The 23,816-nt window shown below is 39.8% G+C and overlaps 1 protein-coding gene across 1 annotated transcript; it reads right to left on the reverse strand.

Annotated features, from left to right (window-relative positions):
* Positions 1-21,874: 21,874 nt before the first annotated feature.
* On the reverse strand, positions 21,875-23,558 carry LOC147641091 (uncharacterized). Its single transcript, XM_086817979.1, has 2 exons — positions 22,356-23,558; positions 21,875-22,146 (listed from the first exon to the last, which is right to left on the reverse strand). The coding sequence occupies exons 1-2, from the start codon at positions 23,308-23,310 to the stop codon at positions 22,067-22,069; spliced, it is 1,035 nt and encodes a 344-aa protein (XP_086674105.1). The 5' UTR covers positions 23,311-23,558; the 3' UTR covers positions 21,875-22,066.
* Between the last annotated feature and the right edge of the window lie 258 nt (positions 23,559-23,816).

The following is a 23,816-nucleotide window of genomic DNA, read 5'->3' on the forward strand; positions in this document are numbered from 1 at the left end:
TTTCTAATTTTTCCTAATTTTATAGGGCCTCAAAATATGATAATTTTGAATTCCACCAAACCTATCTTATGGCATTCCAAACCTATATTTTTTCAAAAACTTTTTAGCAGTTAAATTTGCCAAAATACCAATTTTTAGGATTTTTAAAAATAATATCTAGAATATTCCTAATTTTTCCTGAGAATCCCATCGTTCACGAAATTTCCAATTCCGCCCGACAATTCTCAAATCTAATGAAAATTTATAATTTTAATAGATTTTTCTGATTTTTTGAGTCAAAAAATATTCTTTAAAGGAATTTGAATGGTCATGGGCGACCCAATGGACACACCACATGCCAAACACCAACCCCACATTTTTCCAAAATTTAAAATAACCTGTCTAATTTTCCACTAATTTTCATGAATTTTTTGAAAATTTTAAATTACCCCGAACGCATTTAGAATACGAACGGTCAAAAAATTTTCAAATTCCAACGGTTTTCCCAGAATACGGAAAGCCAAAAGTTTTGGGAAAATGAAAAGACGAAAAAAAAATCAGAATGTGAAAGGTCAAAAGCTTCCGGAATACGGAAGGTCAAATGTTTTTCTGGAATTCGGAAAGCCAAAAGGTTTCGGGGAAAACGGAAAGCCAAAGGTTTTCCGGAAGATGAAAAGCCAAAAAGTTTCAAGAAGAAATTTTCAGAGATTTTTTCCTCAAATCCCGTAATTTCTTTTTTCAAGCTTTTTTTGAAATATTATCAAAAGCTTTTTTTAAATAATAAAAAACTCATTTTAAAAAAAAAAGCTTAATTAAGCTTATGTAAATGTTTTGATTTTTTTAGGGAGGGGCGTTTTTCGCCCGGCGGCTGCAGCGCAGCCCCCCCCGTTTGCGCGCAAGGAAGGAGAGAGGGATGAGAGGGACTCCCTCTCTCTTCTCCCCTCTCTCCCCTCCTTCTTCTCCATTTCATTCTCTTCTCCTCCCATCTCTTCTCTCTCTGTTAATCAGAGAGATTAACTTTAATCTTTGATTAAAGTTTTTTAATTAAACAATACTTAATCATAATTAACATTAATTATGATTAATGTTTAAAAAATTATTTTAAGAGAATTTCTCACAGAAAAAAGAAGGAAAAATCAGATTTGAGAGGCGGAGAGAGTCCCACGCACATGGGAGAGCATTTCATGCATCAATACGCTGTCCCCTATCTACTGAATTTTAGTAGAAAATCGACAGAAAATTGATCGCATTCCCGCAGAAAAAACTCGCAAAAAATGTATAAAAATATATTTTTAATCATAAAAATGCTCAAAAAATTCCTAAAAATTTAGGAAAAATTTCTAAAAACTCTAGAAATTCAGAGAATCCATTCTACCAAAATAATCCACCATAAAATATGTGGTATTTTTGTAAAAAAATCCATTAATGCTTGATTTTAACCATAAAAAATAGGAAAAAATAGCATTAAACTCACGGAATTCCCCCGCAACGTGGATTCGTCCATTGAATTGTAGTAACACACATTCCAATCACCATATTGACGATCCACGTGCAATTCATAAACATAAATCAACAAAATAATATTTTTATTAGTAAATATTAAAATTTACTTCAAAAAAATCAACAACAATTAACTAGAGATTGCTCTGATACCACTGTTAAAACCCTAAGATCTCTCTAGATAATTGTTATGCATAAACATGCATAAATCAAGCATAAACTCAACCACCCCCGAGCCCAAGGGATGCACACATGAATCATAAATGAAATACATCATACCTCTACCTTGATGTCCCATACCATCAAGAGGTATAACTCCAATCCAATAGCATGTAGCTATAGTGTGAAATGGTAGATGAGTAGATATGAACCTCTACACAAGAGAGCATAACATAGCCTTGGCCTCATAAGCCTAAGCCTCCAAGCCTCCTTGAGTGTGCCCCATGCCCCTATTATATAGGAGGGCCCTCAAGTGACTCTTGACTCTCCATTTCCCATGTGTGACCCTTGGATGCTTGACCCTAACCTTAACCCTTAAGGTTAGTCCTAACCCATGCTCCACTAGAGCTTGTTCCCATGCTCCCATGCTCAAGCCTAATGTGGGTTAGCCTCCTAGTATATGCACACATAATGTGCATATAACATAGCACACATAATGTACATATAACACATCATAACCACTAATTAGGATTAAAAACATTAATCACATCCCATCAAGTCTAAAAAACCAAGCCAAACTAGCTCTCGGGTAGGGAATGTGAGTCCACAGTCCTGTGTTAAGAGACATCAGTATGGACAAATGAGCTTACAAACACGAGCCTTTTACATGTGAGTCATGAATCTAGGTACGTGAGCCGTGAGCTTGGACACGTGATTTTGTAAAAATGATCTAGGGGTATCTATACTTAATATATTATGAACTAATTATTTTAGCCCCATAAAGACCCATACGAACACACCTATCCATGTCCTTGGAATATTTTCTCATCATACACAATATATACCGACTAATTCCAAGGAAAATTCTTTCCCTTTGAGGAATTAAGTACACTTATATCCAATAATTTCCACCAACCCTATCATAGGCCCAGTTCCTAAATTTTTGTGTCCCAAGTAGGCTCATTTCATACAAGGGAACTACATGAGCCAAGTTCATACAAAAAAGGCATGAGTCTATACATGCGAACCTGTAGATATGAGTCTAGAGACGTGAACTTGGATACATGATCTTAGAGACATGTTTTTAGAGACATGAACCTAGATACATGAGCTAAGAGATGTGCGCTTAGAGACGTGAACCTATAGACGTGAGCCCAGACATGTGAACCTATAGAGGTGAGCCTAGCAAAAAAAAAAAGCAACTTCATAATAATAGAAACTTATCTAAAACTATTCTTAGACCTTATCCAAAGACAATAGAGACATGAGCCTGACGTGAGCCCGGTCTCTATTGTTGGAAACAATAATTCAATAAATTGTAGTACATCAAACCACACTGCCTCAAACCCACTATGCCTTTGATCCCAACAAACAACTAGTACTCACTAGAGTGATCTACACTCCTTTGGATCCACTTCAAGCAAGGAGATTTGGGAGATAATGAGCCAACTAGACACAGATATAAGAGTGAAGGAATAGTGGAACACCTGGAAATAGGAGCCGCCACCACAGTACTCTGAACTCTAGATTCACCAAGAATTGGCTATGTGAACAACACCTTAAATTTTATGAAGAAGTCATTCAACCATCCTATTTTTGGTTGCAGCTATAGTGAAAGAGTGCGGAAGCAGGATCTAGAACCTTAAGGCTCTCACTCCCATAGGAATTAGTCAACCAATGTTCGACACCACATTGTAGCATTTGGTGTCGATTCTGTGTTGGGTCTGACCATGACCAACAAACAACCAACAACTATAGATGGCAATGAGACATGTCTCTTTTGCTATACCACTAAAAATGAATGTTCCATAATACACAACATAACAAGTGCACATGCGCAAGCAGGAGTCCCACTCTCCACACAATAGTTGTTAACCCATTTCTAGGGTTAAAAAGAGCTACTACCATTATCTTATATTAAGGAGTCAAGGTAGACACACCAAAAGGTCATATACATTTAAGATATGAAGTAATGGTGTCCAAATCTACAACTTGGAAGGGTGCTCGTAATGGTTTAACAGAATACTTATGGTGATTCCTACCTCAAGAGCGTGTGGTAGTAAGTTAGGATGAAGTCCTAAGTGATGTACTTCATGGATTTATTATGAGAGTAGTTATTATAATAGCATTAGGCCTCTTATGAGCCTAAAGTGCCTGGCCAACCACAGTTTAAGTGAGTGTGAACACTTATGGCCTTGTATGTAAGTGAATTTTTCTCACAATACAATATACTCTCCCATTGTGCAATAGAGTCTTGCTCTTGCTAATGCTCTTGCTAATCTCTCTCCCTAATGCATGCTAGTGAGTGTGTGTGAGTGAAGTGAGGTGAGAGGAGGGACGAGTACCCGTAGTGCAAAGCGGCGGTGTGACAACGCTCGCGCGGAAGGTGCGGTGGAATTGCTTCTCAAGGAGTTGTAGAGCTTGGAGACCTCAAGGGTTACGAGCTCGGCCCTCATGACAGTTGTTGCGGCTCACTAGGTAGTCTCTTGTTGGATGTGTTTTAAGTGGGGTTAGGGTGAGCCATAACAATAGCCCATTATAGAAGTGCCTTCACCAAGTTCTAGTTCTTCTCTATTTGGATGAGGAGAAGGGAACCTAGGGAAGGGTAGAGGAGCCAATGTATGGACCACCTTATCACAAAGGGATTTACGTGAAAATTCATAGAACTTGTCCTTAGCCCCATAGGCAAGCCTATAGACTTAAGGCTAGGCTCATGGAGGACAACTACCATTAGAAACCGCATAGCCCAACCCCACGGGGTAAGAGATCTCGTACACCTTGAAATAAAGGGTGTTGCACAACCACCTTCTTACATCACCGCCATGTAAATACAAAGAAGATATGCTGAGGATGGTCTTCAAAATGGAAAGGGGGGTTGCAACCAACATAGCACATAGAGGTTTAGAGTTGGGCAAAACCAAGCAACCCACATCTCAAGAAGGATGATAACCAAATTTGATGAAACTGGAGATCCCATTTAGGACCTAGAGAAGTTTGATCAAATTTACGAGTCTTGGATCCTTGGGGCTTCAAGATATGTGCATATTTCACACTCGTATCTCTGAGAACTAACCAAATGGAAGAGGTAGAATTTGCATTTTATCAAGCTTTACAGTCTAATGCATTATCACCCTTGATGGTAGAGATGGCCGAAGCTTTTTACACCAAAGGAAATACCATGTGTTTTCATGCTTCCATTCATTGTTGTAACATTCCCGTTGCTAGTGTTTGTTAGTCTAATTGTAATGTTAATATTTCTTGATGCTAATTTAGAGGGTAAGAGGAGAAATATCGTGACACACTACTGTTAGTTGACAAAAATATCACGATGGTGTTAGAAGAACTTGGGAGATGTGGCAACCATTTAGATGGTTGCATTGATGGTCACCCAATAGCAGCGCCCCACATATTTTTGACCAAACTTGTTTCATAAGTAATGTGCTTAGAGAACCACTAGAGAGAGAGAGAGAGAGAGAGAGAGAGAGAGAGAGAGAGATGCTAAAAATATCTTCTTTCATAAGTATTTTGCTTAGAGACACCACTAGAGAGAGAGAGAGAGAGAGAGAGAGAGAGAGCGAGAGCGATGCTAAAAATATCTTCTTTCATAAGTATTTTGCTTAGAGACACCACTGTTAAGAGAGAGATGCTAAAAATAGCTTGAAATAAAGTCACCAGATGCTAATGTAATACGCAATCTTTTTTCAGGGCTGTTTTGGGTGATTTTTATGCTTTTAAGGCCCTTTTTTATCTCAATTTTTGGGTCAAATTTTGAGGCTACTAATCGAAGGCCAAAATGATGGATTTTGCCCTCAGACGCCCAATACAAATTTCGAGGAGCTCAATGCCACCTTTCCAATGAGCACTAGAGCGCATTCATTCGATTCACAGTTTAGGAGATATGAGCCTCCAAACAAGGCTACTTTACAGACTTCTTTTTTTTTGCCCACAGACTTTTCACGTCTGTGAAACAGAGGGCTTCACGAACGTGAAATGGACTTCACGTTTTTTTTTTGCGTGAACCGCTAATCCATGAACTGAGGTTTCACGGATTTTTTTGGGCCACGTGGGTCTGTTTGACGCCATGAAATGGAGTTTCACGGATTTTTTTTTTTGCCCTGGGGGTCTATTTCATGCCGTGAAATGGAGTTTCACGGATTTTTTTTAAAAGTCTAGTGCTAAATTCAAGTTTCCTTGTGTGGATGGAATATTTTTTTAATTTTAAATTAGGAAGATATGTGTAGCATTATATGGTGATGTGTGTGAACACACTTAGGACCACCAGGACACTTTTTCCCTCACTAGGAGGTTTTTTCCCCGTGCGTATGTACACCCTCTTATCTTCTCATTTTGGGGTGTATACTTATCTTTTGTATCTGGCACACATTTGTTCATTCTAATCTAGTGAGTTTGTGTGCTCTCAAGCTTCTCTAGCTTGTGTGTGAGCATTGTTGCAACCCTAACCCTAATTCCAACAATTGGTATCAAAGCTAACTTCCTTGACACTTGATCGAGTAGTCTGCCTCCCTCTTCTGACCATGTTTTTCTGTCTCTCCGATTGAGATACCCACTTAGGAGAAGAAGGTGTATATTGTAGTGTGTTGGGCACGTTTCGGGCGCGTTTTGGGCACCGCAAGATTTCTACAGACGTTTTGGAGAGGCGTCACTTGGGATTGGTTCTTCTTGATTTTGGGTGTTTGGGCTGTGTGTAGCGGCAAAGATTTGGTGTTATGCAGCAACATCATCTACAGTGTCTTCAACAACATCGACCATCATACTTTTGCTAGTAACACTCTATTCTCTCTACTCTGTGTTAATTTTCATACACTTTATATGTGATTCAGTCAGTTGGCAGCAGCAGCAGCCATCCAAGGTTGCATTCAATGAATATTGAGTACTTGCAGTGTGTTGAAATATTTTACATTTGGTAGAAAGTCATGGGACTGGTAGTAGTGATGTATTCAACATGTTGTCTGCCTACTAATGACGACAAACTTGATGTGGGACTAACTACCCATTGTGGTTCTATGATGAGGCATGCATTGGTTGTTAAAGGTCTTTGGAATGTGGTCAGTGATAGTGAAACTCGTTCTGTTTCACAACTACCAGTGCAACCAGGTGCTACAGGTACATCTGAAGTAGAATCTGATGGAGATGTGGCTCCTCCACATGCACCACCAGTGCCTCCCACTATTGCTCAAATGAGATGGGATGGAAGAGATGCACAGGCACATGCATTGCTTGCACTTTCTGTGAAGCGAAGCATTATTCTTCATATTCGGTCTTATAAGACTTTAAAACAAGCATGGGATGGAAGAGATGCACAGGCACATGCATTGCTTGCACTTTCTGTGAAGCGAAGCATTATTCTTCATATTCGGTCTTATAAGACTTTAAAACAAGCATGGGATGCACTTGCTGCATTATACTAGGTGCGCAATGAAGCACGTGTTGCATATATGCGCAAACAATTGGAGTCTGAGCACATGAATGAGGGAGACTCAATGGAAAACGTCTTTACCACGATCAAAGATTTTAAGGAGCAGCTTGCTAGTGTGGATGAGATATATCCTGATAGTACATTGGTGCCCACAGTTCTCAATGCATTGCCGGATTATTATTAGAGTTTTGCCTCTACCCTTAGACTCATGATGAAGGGAAATCCAAATGCTCTTACATTTGATGAGCTGGTTTCAGTACTTTTGCAAGAAGAGCAGTCTAGGCAAAATAGATCTAATGTGCGAGTTGGTGACCAAGCTTTTGTTGCTAATCAGAAAGCCAAAGGTAAAGCTTCTTTGCATGGTGGCTATTATAAGCCAAAATCAGAATCCTCAGGTAAGGATGTAGCGAAAGAAGGTGATAAGCCTAAAAAGAAGGGCAAGTGTCACTATTGCAGGAAACTAGGGCACTACATACATGAGTGCAAGAAAAGGCTACAGAAGGAGAAGAAGAAAGAATCGAGCATGGTTGTGGCTGATGCATCTACACCAAGTGCAAAGAAGAAGGAATCTGTAAGTTTTTCTCAAGATGATTGGGCATGGACTGTACATTGTAGTTATGATCCTTTTGTTCATGGTGTATGCATGTCAGTGGTGGCAAAATCGGATGTGTGGTACTTTGACAGTGGTGCTAGTAAGCACATTACTTCACAAAAAGGTTTTGTTCTCATCTCTGGAATCTATCCCAAGTGCAGGAAGAACCATCACATGTGCAAATGGTTCCTCATATCCCGTCAAAGGAGTTGGTAGAGTTGTGCTACTGCTGCAAATGGGGGCACATTTACTCTTTCAAAAGTTTTATATATCCCAGGCATTAAGAAGAACTTGCTGTCAGTTTCAACCTTAGCCTTGTCAGGCTTGACGGTGAAATTTATGGATGATAGATATACAGTTCAGGATAGAAATGATGGTTATTCTATCATTGCCTCAGGTACCTTGTTTCATGGCCTATATAAGATGGATGTATTTGAGAAGTTGCAGCATGATGCTTGCTCAGTATCTACAACTCGTGCTATGAGTGATGCAGAATTATGGCATGCACGATTTGGCCATCTGAATTATGGCAGTTTGTTACGCCTTCAAAGACATGATATGGTGTCTGAGTTGCCAACTCTTGAGACCCCTACTAGACATGTATGTGAGAGGTGTATTCTTGGTAAAATGCATCGGACATCATTTCCAAAGGATGGATCTATGAGAGCTGTTAAGAAATGACAGCTTATACATGGTGATGTATGTAGTCCTATAAGGACACCATCTATTGGGAGATATCTCCAGTTCGTCACTTTTATTGATGATTACTCCAAATATAGTTGGGTGTATCCATTAAAGCAAAAGTCAGAGGTTTTTATGTGCTTTAGGCACTTCGTATCCATGGCTAAAAATGCATGTGAATGTAAAGTTGGCACCCTTCGTTCAGATCGAGGAGGGGAGTATATGTCCAAGGAATTTCATGCATATATGGCTGGAAAAGGCATAAGGCATCAATGTACAATGCCATACACACCTCAACAAAATGGTGTGGCTGAGAGGAAGAATAGGTCTCTCATGGAGATGGCACAATGTATGGTGAAAGCCCAAGATTTATGGTTTTTGGCTAGAGCCAACTATGTGAGGAAGAATAGGTCTCTCATGGAGATGGCACAATGTATGGTGAAAGCCCAAGATTTATGGTTTTTGGCTAGAGGCAACTATGTGCGCAAACTATGTGTTGAACAAATGCCCTACCAAGGCCTTGCAGTCTAAAACTCCTTATGAAGCTTGGCATGGCAGGAAGCCTTCTGTGGCTCATTTGCATGTTTTGGTTGTCTTGCTTATGCTCTTGTGCCTAAGCAACAATGCAATAAGCTTGATAATAAGACAGTTAAATGCATATTTGTGGGATACAGTTCACAAAGCAAGGGATATAGACTCTACCATCTAGCCTCAAAGTGGATTTTGGTAAGTAGAGATGTTGTTTTTGTCGAAAACTCAGTTCAGCGCCCATGCTTTCATGCAAAAAAATAGCAGAATGTATGCTTACAGGAAAAATTTGATTCGCTCCTACCTTTGTTTGAGTAATTGAATGCTCAACCAAGTGCAATTGAATGCTCAACCAAGTGCTGAAATTCAGCCTTTGCAGGTGTAAAATCAGCCTACAAATCAGTCTTTTGATGAGGTAATTATTGAGGATGTAGTGGATGAGGAGAGAGCCACCATAGAAGAATCTAGGCGTATGCCAAAATGGCTTGTGTGCAGACATTGAGGGATAGCAAGTTGGCATCTCCTTTACCTAGCAGAACTCGTGTAGGTTCTCATTATGTAGATTATTCTCATATGGATCATGTTCTCATTTCTACTTTATGTAATGAGGAGGAACCCATTTCCTTTGAGGAAGCACAGGATAATGATCATTGGATGCATACTATACAAGATGAGTATAACTCTATACTCAAGAATGACACCTAGTATTTGACAGATCTACCTCATGGCAAGAAGGCCATTGGTACTAAGTGGGTTTACAAGTTAAAACGCTAAGCAGATGGTAACATTAATCGCTACAAGGCCAGACTTGTTGCAAAGGGGTATGCCCAACAAAAGGGCATTGATTATGATGAGACCTTTGCACCCACATCTCATATAACTACCATTAGGTGTCTCATTGCTTTGGCAGCACATCATGGGTGGAATGTACATCAGTTGGACATTAAGATTGCATTCTTGAATGGTGATTTACATGAGGAGGTGTATGTATCGTAGCCTCCTAGTTTTGATGTGAAAGGAGAAGAGTCTAAAGTATGCAAGTTGAAAAAGGCTCTTTATGGCCTTAAGTATGCTCCTAGAACATGGTATGAGAAGATTCATGCATACTTGCTTGCAAATGGTTTTTGCAAAAGAGTCCAACGGAGAGCACCCTCTATGTGAAGAGGAGTAAGGACCTCTATGTGAAGAGGAGTAAGGACACATTTTTGGTCATTGTTCTATGACATGCTACTCACGGGACCCGATATAGATCAGATTTCAGCCTTTAAGAGGTTGATTTGCAATCATCGTTTGAGATGTTAGATTTGGGACCCTTGCATTATTATTTGGGGATTCAGTTTATGCAGCGCAATGATGGCATTGTTATGTTGCAATCTAAATATATACAGAAGCTATTGAAGAGGTTTAATCTTGAAGACCTGTGGCTACACCTATGGAGACAGGTACTGAACTTAGTCTTCAAGATGCAGGAGACTCTTTTGATGCTAGTTTGTATCAGCAGGTTGTTGGATCCCTTCTTTATGTATACAACATGAGGCTAGATATACAGTATGCGGTCTCACAGTTGAGCAAATTTATGCATAGCCCAGGTACGAAGCATTGGCTGTCAAGCGGGTTTTCCGTTATTTGTAGAGCACTTAGTATTTTGGATTGTTTTATCCAAAAGGGGGTGAGTCACAACTGCATGCTTTTAGTGATTTAGATTGGGCTGGATGTTATGACACACAAGTGTCCACTAGTAGGTTTTGCTTTTGCCTTGGTGATTCATGTATATCATGGCTCAGCAAGAAGCAGCCTATAGTGGCCACTTCCAGCTGCTGTGAAGCTGGGTACAAGGCAGCTTTACAGCTACAGTTGAGTGTGTGTGGCTGAGATGTCTTATCTGATTTGGGTGTTGGACAGTCGTCTACTATGATTTTCACTCACAGCCAAAGCGCATTAGCAGTTTTACGAGGAACCCAGTGTTTCATGCTTGCACTAAGCACATTGAGGTGCATTACCACTTTGTCAGGGAAAGACTCTCTACAGCAGAGATCAGCTTGGTCTATGTGCCTACACATGACAACATGGCAGATTTATTCACGAAGGCTGTTCCTCGTGAAAAGTTCGAAGCTTTTCGTAAAGCTTTGGGCTTACTGCCTTTTCAGGATTGATCGACCATACCCTGTACATGTTCACATTATCACTCTAGGGGGGATTTGTAGCATTATATGGTAGTGATGTGTGTGAACACACTTAGGACCGTCGGGGCACTTTTTCTCTCACTAGGCGGTTTTTTTCCCCGTGCGTATGTACACCCTCTTATCTTGTCATTTTGCTCTCTCCTCATCCACTACATCCTCAATAATTGCCTCATTAAAAGGCTGATTTTGCACCTGCAAAGGCTGAACTTCAACACTTGGTTGAGCATTCAATTGCTCTACATATGGCTGTCCTCCATTAAACAAAGGTAGGAGCAAATCAAACATATCCTGTGAGCACACATTCTACTGTTTTTTGCATGAAACCATGGACTGAACTGAGTTTTCAACAAAAACAACATCTCTACTTTTACCAAAATCCACTTTGAGGCTAGATGGTAGAGTCTATATCCCTTGCTTTCTGAACTATATCCCTCAAATATGCATTTAACTGCCTTATTATCAAGCTTATTGCGTTGTTGCTCAGGCACAAGAGCATAAGCAAGACAACCAAAAACATGCAATGAGCCACACAAGGCTTCCTATTATGCCAAGCTTCATAAGGATTTTTAAACTCCAAGGCCTTGGTAGGGCATTTGTTCAACACATAGTTTGTGCACATAGTTGCTTCTAACCAAAAACCAAAAACCATGAGGTAAATCTTGGGCTTTCACCGTACATCATGCCATCTTCATGAGAGACCTGTTCTTCCTCTCAGCCACACCATTTTGCTAAGGTGTGTATGGCATTATACATTGATGCCTTATGCCTTTTTCAGCCATATATGCATGAAATTCCCTGGACATATACTCCCCCCTCGATCTAAACGAAGGGTGCTAATTTTACATTCACATGCATTTTCAGCCATGGATACGAAGTGCCTAAAGCATATAAAAACCTCTGACTTCTGCTTTAATGGATACACCCAGCTATATCTGGACTTCTGCTTTAATGGATACACCCAGCTATATCTGGAGTAATCATCAATAAAAGTGACGAATTAGAGATATCCCCCAATAGATGGTGTCCGCATATGACCACATACATCACTATGTATAAGCTGTAATTTCTTAACAGTTCTCACAGATCCATCCTTTGGAAATGATGCCCGATGCATTTTACCAAGAATACACCCCTCACATACATGTCTAGTAGGGATCTCAATATTTGACAACTCACACACCATATCATGCCTTTGAAGGCGTAACAAACTGCCATAATTCAGATGGCCAAATCGTGCATGCCATAATTCTACATCACTCATAGCACGAGTCGTAGAGAGTAAGCAAGCATCATGCTGCAACTTCTTAAATACATCCATCTTGTATAGGCCATGAAACAAGGTACCTGAGACAATGATAGAATAACCATCATTTCTATCCTGAACTGTACATCTGTCATTCATAAATTTCATCGTCAAGCCTGACAAGGCTAAGGCTGAAACTGACAGCAAGTTCTTCTTAATCCCTGGCACATATAAAACTTTAGAAAGAGTAAATGTGCCCCCATTTGCAGCAGCACAACTCTACCAACTCCTTTGACAGGATATGAGGAACCATTTGCACATTTGACGGTTCCTGCACTTGGGATAAATTCCAGAGATGACAACAAATTTTTTTATGAAGTAATGTGCTTACTAGCACCACTGTCAAAAAGTACCAAGCATCTGATTTTGCCTAACTGACATGCATACATCATGAACAGAAAGGTCATAACTGCAATGTACAATTCATGCCCAATCATCTTGAGAAAAACTTGGAGATTCCTTCTTCTCTGCACTTGGTGTAGATGCATCAGCCAACAGCCATGCCCGATTATTTCTTTTTCTCCTTCTCTAGCCTTTTCTTGCACTCATGTATCTAGTGCCCTGGTTTCCTGCAATAGTGACACTTGCCCTTCTTTTTAGGCTTATCACCTTCTTTCTTTGCATCCTTACCTGAGGATTTTGATTTTGGCTTATAGTAGACACCACACAAACAAGCTTTACCTTTGCCTTTGTGGTTGGCAACAAAAGCTTGATCACCAACTACCATTACAAATCTGTTTTGCCTAGACTACTCTTCTTGCAATAGTACTGAAACCAGCTCATCAAATGTAAGGCAATTGGATTTCCCTTCATCACATGAGTATAAGGGTAGAGACAAAACTCTGATAAGAATCCGACAATGCATTGAGAACTGTGGGCACCAATGTACTATCAGGATATATCTCATCCACACTAGCAAGCTGCTCCTTAAAATCTTTGATCTTGGTCAAGAAGTTATCCATTGAGTCTCCCTCATTCATGTGCTCATACTCCAATTGTTTGCGCAGATATGTAACACGTGCTTCATTATCCACCTGGTATAATGCAGCAAGTGCATCCCATGCCTGTTTTGAAGTCTTACATGACCAAATATGAGGAATAATGCTTCGCTTCACAGAAAGTGCAAGCAATGCATGTGCCTGTGCATCTCTTCCATCCCATCTCGTTTGAGCATCAATGGGAGGTACTGGTGGTGCATATGGAGGAGCCACATCTGTGTATCAGATTCTACTTTAGATGTACCTAGAGTACCTGGTTGCACTGGTAGTTGTGAAATAGGACGAGTTTCACTACCACTAACCACATTCCAAAGGCCTTTAGCAACCAGTACATGCCTCATCATACAGGACCACAATGGGTAGCTAGTCCCATCAAGTTTGTCCTCAGCAGACATGTTGAATACATCACTACTTCCAGCCATGACTTTCTACCAAATGCAAAATCTTTCAACACATTGCAAGTACTCACTATTCACTGAATGCAACCCTGGATGCCTGTCAAACTGGCTGAATCACCTGAAAAGTGTATGAAAAATAACACAGAGTAGAGAATAGAGTGTTACTGGCGAAAGTATGATGGTCGATGTTGTTGAAGACACTGTAGATGCTGCTGCACACAGAATCTTTTCCGCTACACACAGCCCAAACACCCAAAATCGAGTAGAACCAATCCAAAATGACGCCTCTCCAGAACGTCTGCAAAAACCTTGCAGTGCCCAAAATGTACCCAAATCATGCCGTGGACCCCGAAATTTTTATATACTTTGTATACACCACACTACAGTATATACCTTCTCCTAATAAGAAGGTATCTCAATTAGAGAGACAGAAAAACAGGGTCGTGTGAGGAGGGAGGCAGACTACTAGATCAAGTGTCAAGGAAACTAGCTCTAATACTAATTGTTGGAATTGGGATTAGGGTTGCAACAATGCACACACACAAGATAGAGAAGCTTGAGAGCACACAAACTCACTAGATTAGAGTGAACAAATGTGTGCCTGATACAAAAGATAAGTACACACCCCAAAATGAGTAGATAAGAGGGTGTACATACGCATAGGAAAAAAAACCTCCTAGTGAGGGAAAAAGTGCCCTGGCAGTCCTAAGTGTGTTCACACACATCACTACCATATAATGCTACAACCATAAATCCCATGAAAAATGTATCAACATGTATACAATGTATGTATTCACTTAAAATGATGATATAATCGAAGCTGACAATATTTTTTGGCCCTCTAATTAGAGCGTGTTGCTAAATATTTTAGCCATTTTTGTGGCTTTTTACTACTTTTAGTAAAGTCTTAGTTTTAAATTCTCACTTTTTTGGGTAAAGTGAAATTCCCATATGATGCACTTTGTTAGGGGAGCTCATCTATGTGCTACTTGCTAAGTTTTGATATGGTTACCTATTCCTACTTTTTGATAACCTAAATGAGACCTTTGAGCCACTTTTGTGGTTATAGCCACCTTAGTGGCTCAATTACAAGACTAGTGTTAACGTTCTCATCAAAATTTTGGGTTTCAGATCAAATTTGGTTTATGAAGTTATGTGCATGGACACACATAAAAAACTTAATTTAAGTGTCAAATGTAGTTGCATTTACTTGATTTTTTATCACTCAATTTAAGTGTCAAATGTAGTTGCATTTACTTGATTTTTTATCACTCAATTTTGACAAGTTGGGTTCTGGTAATCCTCTGTGTGTGTGTGTGTGTGTGTGTGTGTGTGTGTGTTTATTTGAACTTAAAAACCAAATTTTTGGCAGGTTTTGGTAATCCTCTATATGTGTGTGTTCATTCTAGGCTTAAAACCATTTTTCATGAAACAATGGCCCTTACCAATATCTTCCACATGTTAATTACTTATAAATTTTTATAATTTTAGGTATTTTTATTTAGAGAAAATGCTTATGAAATGATTTTTTATACTTCATTTTGTGAGGGAGCTGTGTCTGGTCAAAGTAGATTCTTCATTTTTGGGTCCAAGAAAAAAGGGTATCAACAACTAGTCTTTGTTCTTTGCATGGACACTAGTACTTATGCAAAATTAGGTTATGTATCAAATATATAAAATTTTGGCATTTGATTATTTTTTTGGTGGCTCAAAAAAGGCACTAGACAAAGGTTTTAAAAAATGAAGGCAACAGCTATATCAAATTTTTGTGTCAATTTACAGGCCTTCCGATAATTATTTTGCAATGTGCAAATATTTACACAAATTTCAATATAGTTGTTGTTTACTTTTGTATCAAATTTGACCAAAATTGGGAACTGCAAGAGTTTAAACATCACTTAGGGTTGTTAAAGGGCACTTTCTAATAGGACTAGCCTACTAGCCATCAAGATTTTGAAGCCTAGTCAAAAGGAGCTATTCCCATGCTTAGCATTTGCTATGCTTTCTTAAATATGCTGACTAGATAGGACTAGATAGGATTGTTAAAGGCCACTTTCTAGATAGGAATAGCCTAGAAGCTATCAAGATTTTTATGCCTAGTCAAAAGGAGATGTTCCCATGCTTAGCATTTTCTATGCTTTCACAAATATGCTGACTAATGCCCAAACATGATGTGTATCAAACCTTCAATGGTTCTAACATGATTGGAGGCATTTTCAAGTCATTCAAAGTGAACTTTTACAAAGATTTTCATGTGGAACCCATATAGCTACAATTTTTCTATGTCAACTTTGGAGAAGGACCTAAATTAGCAAAAAGGCCCATTTTTATACTTCATTTTTTTAGGGAGCTATGTCTGGTCAAAGTAGATGCTAGATTTTTGGGTCCAAGAAAAAAGGGTATCAACTAGTTTTTGTTCTTTGCATGGACACTAGTACCTATGCAAAGTATCAAATATACAAAATTTCGGCATTTGATAATTTTTTTGGTGGCTCAAAAAAGGCACTAGACAAAAGTTTTAAAAAATGAAGGCAACAGCTATACCAAATTCTTGTGTCAGTTTATAGGCCTTCTAAAAATTATTTTGCAATGTGCATTTACACAAATTTCAATTGTTGTTGTTTACTTTTGTATGGAACTATAAGAGTCTAAACATCACTTAGGGTTGTTAAAGGCCACTTTCTAGATAGGACTAGCTTACTAGCTATCAAGATTTCCAAGCCTAGTCAAAAGGAGCTATTCCCATACTTAGCATTTGCTATGCTTTCGCAAATATGCTGACTAGATAGGACTAGATAGGATTGTTAAAGGCCACTTTCTAGATAGGACTAGCCTAGAAGCTATTAAGATTTTTATGCCTAGTCAAAAGGAGATGTTCCCATGCTTAGCATTTTCTATGCTTTCACAAATATCTTGACTAATGCCCAGACATGATGTGTACCAAACCTTCAATGGTTTTGACATGATTGGAGGCATTTTCAAGTCATTCGAAGTGAACTTTTACAAAGATTTTCATGTGGAACCCATATAGCTACAATTTTTCTATGTCTACTTTGGAGAAGGACCTAAATTAGCAGAAAGGCCCATGCTCAGGCACAAGTCTTGGACCTATATTAGCAGAAAGGGCCATGCTCAAGCACAAGTCTTTGACTAGGTGTAAATCATTAGTAAATTAGGTTTTGAGCATTTTTTAAGGGAGTGGAAGACTCCCAAATCAACCATTTTTTAGGAAAGTGGAAACCTCCCAAACTAATTAAAAAGTAATTTTTTGGACATGATGGAAATTTCTATCGACACAAGTCTAAATGAATCCTTTGGGTCATGTGTAGGTCCTTGCTTGACTAAAGCACCATATAATCCTTGTGCACTCCCCCTTCCTAGATTGTTCAATATTTGCTAGAGTTTGGGCATCTAAGGGTTGCGACATTTATGGGATACCAACTCTAAGAATTTGCAAGAAAGTTGGATCAATTGTTGTATTTGATACAGGATCAGACATCACTGTGGGAATTGGAGTCACTAAGGGTTTGAATTCCAGTGGTACAATGTGAGGCATAAGATTGGTCAAATGCAAACCCCCAATCACATCTGCTCTTTGAGGTCTATGCCTCTCAAAGTACAACCCCCAATCACATCTGCATGTACTTTGAGAGACATAGACCTCAAAGGGCATCTAGCACATTTAACCTCCCTAGGTTAGCTATTATGTCCACTCTTTTCTTTTTTTTGGTTAAGTACAAGTCTGATGATACATTAGATAAGTACAAGTTTGATAATACATTGGATAAGTACAAGGTAAGGCTCATGGGCAAAGGGTTTTGAACAAGTCAAAGTTTTTAACTTTTAGGAAACATTCATCCCAGGAGATATTCACCCCCATAGCTAGATTGACCACTTTTCATATAGCACTAGCCTTGTACATTGAATAAGTAAAAGGTAAGGTTCACTATAAAGGGTTTTGTAGAAGACAAATCATTCAACTTTTAGGAGACATTCATCCCTATAGCTAGATTGATCACTATTCATATAGTACTAGCTTGGTCGCTCATGGTAAGTGGGCGATAATGCAAATGGATGTGAAGTCAACATTTTTGAAAGTCCATCTTAAGGAGGAGGTGTATATGGTGTAGCCACTTAGGTTTAAGGTACTCAATTCAGAAAACAATGTGTAGACTACTATGGAAGGTATTATATGGGCTCCTTAGGCATTATATCAGTGGGTAGATCTTGTATTGATCTTTCTAAATATAGCTTTGTATATTTTCTGTGAGTAGGGTTAGGTACATAATCATTATCCTATATGTGGATGATGACCTCATTGTGATGGGAAACCATGAAGAGAACATCTAACAGACAAAGAAGATGTTGAGTTGAAAGTAGCTTGAAATGAATGACCTTGGGATTATGCATATTTGTTTGGGGATTGAGGTGACCTCATTACGATAGGAAACCATGAAGAGAAGATCTAACAAACAAAGAAGCTGTTGAGTTGAAAGTAGTTTGAAATGAATGAACTTGGGATTATGCATTTTTGTTTGGGGATTGAGGTCTAGAGAGTAAAATAGAACCTTCACTTCTTAGCAAAAGTATGCAAAGAAATTTTGAAGGCATTTAGCATGGTAGTGGTTACACCCATAATGGTTAATGGAAGATGCTTCTCTATTTGTGATATGGAGTATAGGAAGTTGATATGAAGTTTGATCTTTCTATGTAATATATAGCTTTACATAAGATTTGTAATTTGTGCCATTAGCAAGTTCTTAAATCAGTCCCAAGTGGAAGGCAAGAATACAAGTTTTAAAGTACATCAAAGATACCATTGGTATGGCATCATTTCTAGACTAGATTTTGTCTCATATTGGGTAGGACATTGTGATAGCAAAAAATTTGTTTTTGGTTAGGATATATTGTATCATATTATCAAGCAAGACATTGTGATAGCAAAAAATCTATTTTTGGTTACTTTTTTTATATTGGGTCTAGAATTGCTAGATCAGCAAAAGACTACAATGGCACTTTCTTCCACAAAGGCTATGATAGTGAGTGCAAGGCGAGTACAAGGCAGTGAGTATAAGGTGAGTATAAGGCAGTGAGTACAAGGCAATGAGTAAAAGGCGAGCATAAGGTAATGAGTACAAGGTGAATACTAAAAGGTGAGTACAAGGCAACAGTGAGTACAAGGTAGTGAATACTAAAAGGTGAGTATAAGGTAATGAGTACAAGAAGCTAATATACTTTGCTGCTTTATGTGAAACACTCTAGTTGAGAAAAATTTTGGGATACATGGGTGTTGCTCAAAAGGGAGTGCCATTGTTAGTATATGACAACCAAAGTCGTTATGTGACAACTAAAGTTGCATGGTGATTTCCAAGAGCCGGATGTTTCATTCTTGAATGAAGCTCATGGAGATAGAGTGTCTTATCATGGAGCTTTTTCCACTACTAATAACATTAAGTTATGCAGATATTTTCACAAAGACTCTTGGGAGAGATTTTCTGGAGCACCATTGTACCGAGGCTCTTGGGAGAGATTTTCTGGAGCACTATCTTGATCGGTTGGAATTGTACCAAAGAGGTAGTTCATGTATGGGTGAAAATTGAGAGGGGTATTAAAAAAGAATTTTTTCAATGATCCACCCTCATGTTGTCATTGCAATTACTGAAATGTGTTGTATTTTATAAGGCCCCCTATATGAAGAGTAGACATTTTGACGAGCACCCAAGCACACCACCACAACCCCAGTTCTCCCAATTTTTTAAACAATGGTTGATGGACAAAAAAAGGTATGCCTAAAATGACATGATTCGATTCAAGTTGGCACAAGAACGTTCATCACCACAAACGTATTATTGTTACAGAAAGTAATGTGGACCATGTACATGATGGTATTATACAAGGTTGGTAGTGTTTTGGGATCCTTTTTACATGGTAATTTGCTAAGTTCACCTTTGTTGCTGTTGGTTTAGGGGTTATTACAAATGCAGTAGTGTGTTAGAGGGGATGTCCTGCTACAAAGGATATGCCAAAGGGTGATGATCAGAAGGTGACTTTGGCTCCTCAGAATGGGGTAATAAGCAAAGACAATGCATTTTTTGATGTTGATTTCTTGGGGTCCTACAAGAAGTCTCTCACTCATCTTTCAGAAATATGATTGGAGGATTATTGGGGCACATGAAGAGGCTGAATCAGAAGAAAGCCCATTGAATCAACAAGGTCAAGTTCTCCCAAAGACCAGTGTTTCTACTAAAACTACTAACAACAAAGCATAGCCCTCTGGAGAGCTTTGTGCAAGTCTGCCCACCTGGATAAGGAAAACCTATGAGGATTGCATCAACAAAGTGAAAGAAATTATGTTGAGCTTTGGGGTATCCATGGACGAGAGGGATGTATCCATGCATTTGGAGTACAGAAATGAGCTAAGCGAGTTCTCATGCAAAGAGTGGCGACAGTGTCAAGGTTGTTCATCAAAGGCAAGCATATAGTTGGGGCGGCAGAGATACGGAAGTAAAGCAAGCTTGTTGATTTGTTTAAAAGATCACCCATTGATCACACCTCAGGTAGAGACTGCGATGGCTGTAGAGATGCCAGGCTTTGTGCCTTGCTTTGAATGCAGTGGAAGCTGCAAGATTGTAAATAAAGAAAAGGAAGTGATAAGGTGCCCTGATTGCAATGTAAATGGATTGTACAACCCAAAATGTACGGATTTCTTGCCCATACTACAATGCCAGATTTCATCTGATTAGTGCTTAATTGGCTCTTTTAATGTAATTTTATGATATCTAGTGCCAAGGTATGCATTGATGGTCATACCGTAGCTATCTCTGCAGACATGACTATGGTTAACATCTCTCGTTATTTTGAATTGATTTTCGTACACGTGCAGTTGCAAAATAAACACACGTAGTCCTGGACTTCCCTAACAATGCAAAGGCTAGGATAAGACCTAGAGACTTCTACCTTACCTTATACTTGCAATGGTATAACAGGCATTTTATCTTTATTACCATTTATCTTCAGTCTAAGAAACCGCTTCAAAAATTTTCATTAACACTCACTCTTAAAGCATTGGAACGTTGCAATTTCAGTTTCACGTTCTGTATTAACTAAAACTGCGCTCTAGACTTTACTAGAAAGTTCACATGAAAGCATGTACTTAAAGTAGTAGCTACAAGGCTCATGGTGCAGAAGAGACTTGTACTTATATGTACACGAAACCATACACTTATGGTTGTTATTACAATTCTCATGCATTCACATGAAAACATGAAGAGTCTTGTACTTACATGTAAACCATACAAGTTCCCATGAAAGCATGTACTTATAGTAGTACCTACCAGCCTCATGGTGCAGGAGAGACTTGTACTTACATGTACATGAAACCATACACTTATAGTAGTTATTACAATTCTCACGCACCGTGCAACCACCTTAAAAATGCATAAAAACTTTCCATTTCTTCCCCTGTAAAGCATCCCTGTGCAACCACCTTAAAAATGCATAAAAACTTTCCATTTCTTCCCCTGTAAAGCATCCCTCCTCTAATAACATACCCATTGCACCTTTAAAGGATTGGTGACACCTCTAATAACATGCCCATTGCACTTTTAAAGAATTGGTGACACCTCTAATAACAGTCTCCATTGTACCTTTTAACGCACCGACTTCAAAACAATGCCAAATAATCGTTGGCATAATATCATGAAAAGAAACACTAGCAAGCAGAAACATATCCCCCCCCCACCCCCCACCCCCCACACACACATACACATACACACTTCATGCTCATCCTCCCTGACAAGCAAGAAGTATGAGGGCATAATTCGAACATGCAAAAATACAGTTGAAAAGTTCAGTGCCCAACATTAGAATTGCTCATCACTCAATATAGCTTAAAAGTTGACCCTGCTGTCGGAGTAGCAGCGTACAAAATTTGGCAACTATGTTCAAATTGATCAAAGCTCTACACCACTACAATCCACATCACCAGAACATATAAAACATAAACAAACACCCCAAAAAGTTGCATAATTGTTTGCCTTAAGCAATGGTCAAGAGGTAGATACACAACTCCTTAACAATGGAAGAATAAATAAGACCCACCCTACCACCTGCTACCTAAGCAGAAATATACCTTTATAAATAATAGAAACATAAACAATAGTCCATAAGAATTTACTTGAAATCTCTACCAACTACGCATAATATGCCTCTGAAAACCTCATAAAATTCATGTTAAATTACTGAATCTCTTAAATGAATTACTTCTAGGGAGCCCATGCGGCACTACTCAGCTTTGAATGGCATCATGCTAGAACCCCTGCTTGACAGAACATGCCACCGCCTGAGCCCAATGTCGTAGCCGTGTCTTAACCTGGCTAGGATGGTCACCTGCGTTCAGAAGGACACTTCACGGTTGAGATTATCCTAAAATGGCCTCATGAAGCAGCAGACATGCGTTCATATTTCAAGGACTTTTTACCGTGTCAGACTTCATAAGGGCCTCAACAATCCTCTGTGTAGAATATGAAAAAGGCCACATTGGAGATGCTCTACTCTGAATATAACCAAGTCAACTGTGAGAGTTAAAAAGCACTAACCTGGGCTGGAGACACGCCAAATCTCATTGGAAGTGCTGCCTGCACTGTTGGTCCGAGCCAGTGCATTTCCATCAAGGGGGGAAACAGGCGAAGAGTGGCACTTCGCATCAACAAAGCTCCGATTGATGGCATAATAAAGCTCCAGGGCAGGAAGTGTGCCTTTCAAGTTGCATCTCTCACTGTATCTGAACCCAAAGCCGAGGTCAATGGAGCCTCTGAGCTCTTCCATGTCCTCATCTGTCAAGCTCTTGGTTCTTGTTCTTAGCAGCGGCTTGTTAGGTGGTCTGGAACATCGCTTCTTTTTGTAGCCAGGCACCCTTTTGCTTGCTTTTTCAATGCCATCATCACCAGGACGGCCATCAACACGTAGTACAAAAGGATGGCCACAAACACCATGACTATCATTGCTTTCACCATGATTTTCATCATCATTTTCACACAAATCATCATAGAAACCCTCATCAGCATCATACTCTTCACTACCACCATTATCACCTTCTTCTTCTTCAAGAAAATACTGCTCCTTCTTGCGTTCCCAGGCTTCTTCACGGTCAAGATCTGTGGAGAAAGACCTATCTCTGTGCTGGAGCCTGTGGTGATGGTGCTGCTTGGGGTTGGCCATGGCCATCGCCATGGCCGGCCGGCTGCAGCCTATCGACGAAGTCACTGGGGTTTGAGAGAGGGCACCTCTGTGGCCCCCTCCAGTTGACCCCGATTCCAGCTTAGCCGGAGCTTCAATAGAGAGGCCACTGCGGGCCTGATTTTGCCTAAACAGGTCTCCATGTTTCTGCCTGAAGGAGCCGAATGCCGCGAAGGGCTTGGGCACCTCGGAGGAGCCCCTCGCCTTCTGGTCTTCTTCAGAAAAGGGCAGGTAAAGGTCTGCTGCGTCTTTCTCAAGCGCAGAGATGCCCGTGTTTGGGCATCGAGGAAGATTGTGAGCAGTTCTCTCCTTCATTCGAGGAGAGCTCTCTGCGCAGAGGCGCACACATGCACAAAATGAGAGAGAGAGAGAGAGAGAGAGAGGGAGAGGGGGGGGGGGAGAGGCCTATTCTTTGTACAGAGAGAGAGGCTGAGAGAGGGGGGGGGGGGGGGGGGAGAAATGAAGGTGAAGAGAGAGATTGAGGCTGTGGCCGAGGCCCTGCAGAGAGCCTTCGGCCCCTTCCGCCAGGAAGGCAAGTAAGGGAAGAGATGGTTTTCCTCCAAATATAAGAAAGGGAGACGACGCCTTTGCCGCCTGGCGTCCTAAACGCCTTAACGGCCCCAATTGCGGCAGAGTTACCACGTCATCGACTACACGCTTACAAAATTCACCTGCTTTCCTGCATCAGCAACAGATGACCATACAATCATCTCCACGTGGCAAAAGAAAAAGTGTGCCGCTGCTTTAACAAGGCAATATATGCCAGCTGTCATTTTAAGAACACACTTGTTGCTCACGTAGGCAGGCTTGCCACGACATTC

Source organism: Cibotium barometz, chromosome 2 (assembly GCF_041138505.1).
Source record: "Cibotium barometz isolate CiBa-2024 chromosome 2, ASM4113850v1, whole genome shotgun sequence".
Classification (NCBI taxonomy): Eukaryota; Viridiplantae; Streptophyta; class Polypodiopsida; order Cyatheales; family Cibotiaceae; genus Cibotium; species Cibotium barometz.

Excerpts from the sequence above, each read along its gene's own strand:
- LOC147641091 (XM_086817979.1), bottom strand. The coding sequence starts at position 23,310 with ATGAAGGAGAGAACTGCTCACAATCTTCCTCGATGCCCAAACACGGGC. Across the intron at positions 22,147-22,355 it reads TTGGCGTGTCTCCAGCCCAG|GTGACCATCCTAGCCAGGTT; the intron begins GTTAGTGCTTTT and ends TTCTGAACGCAG.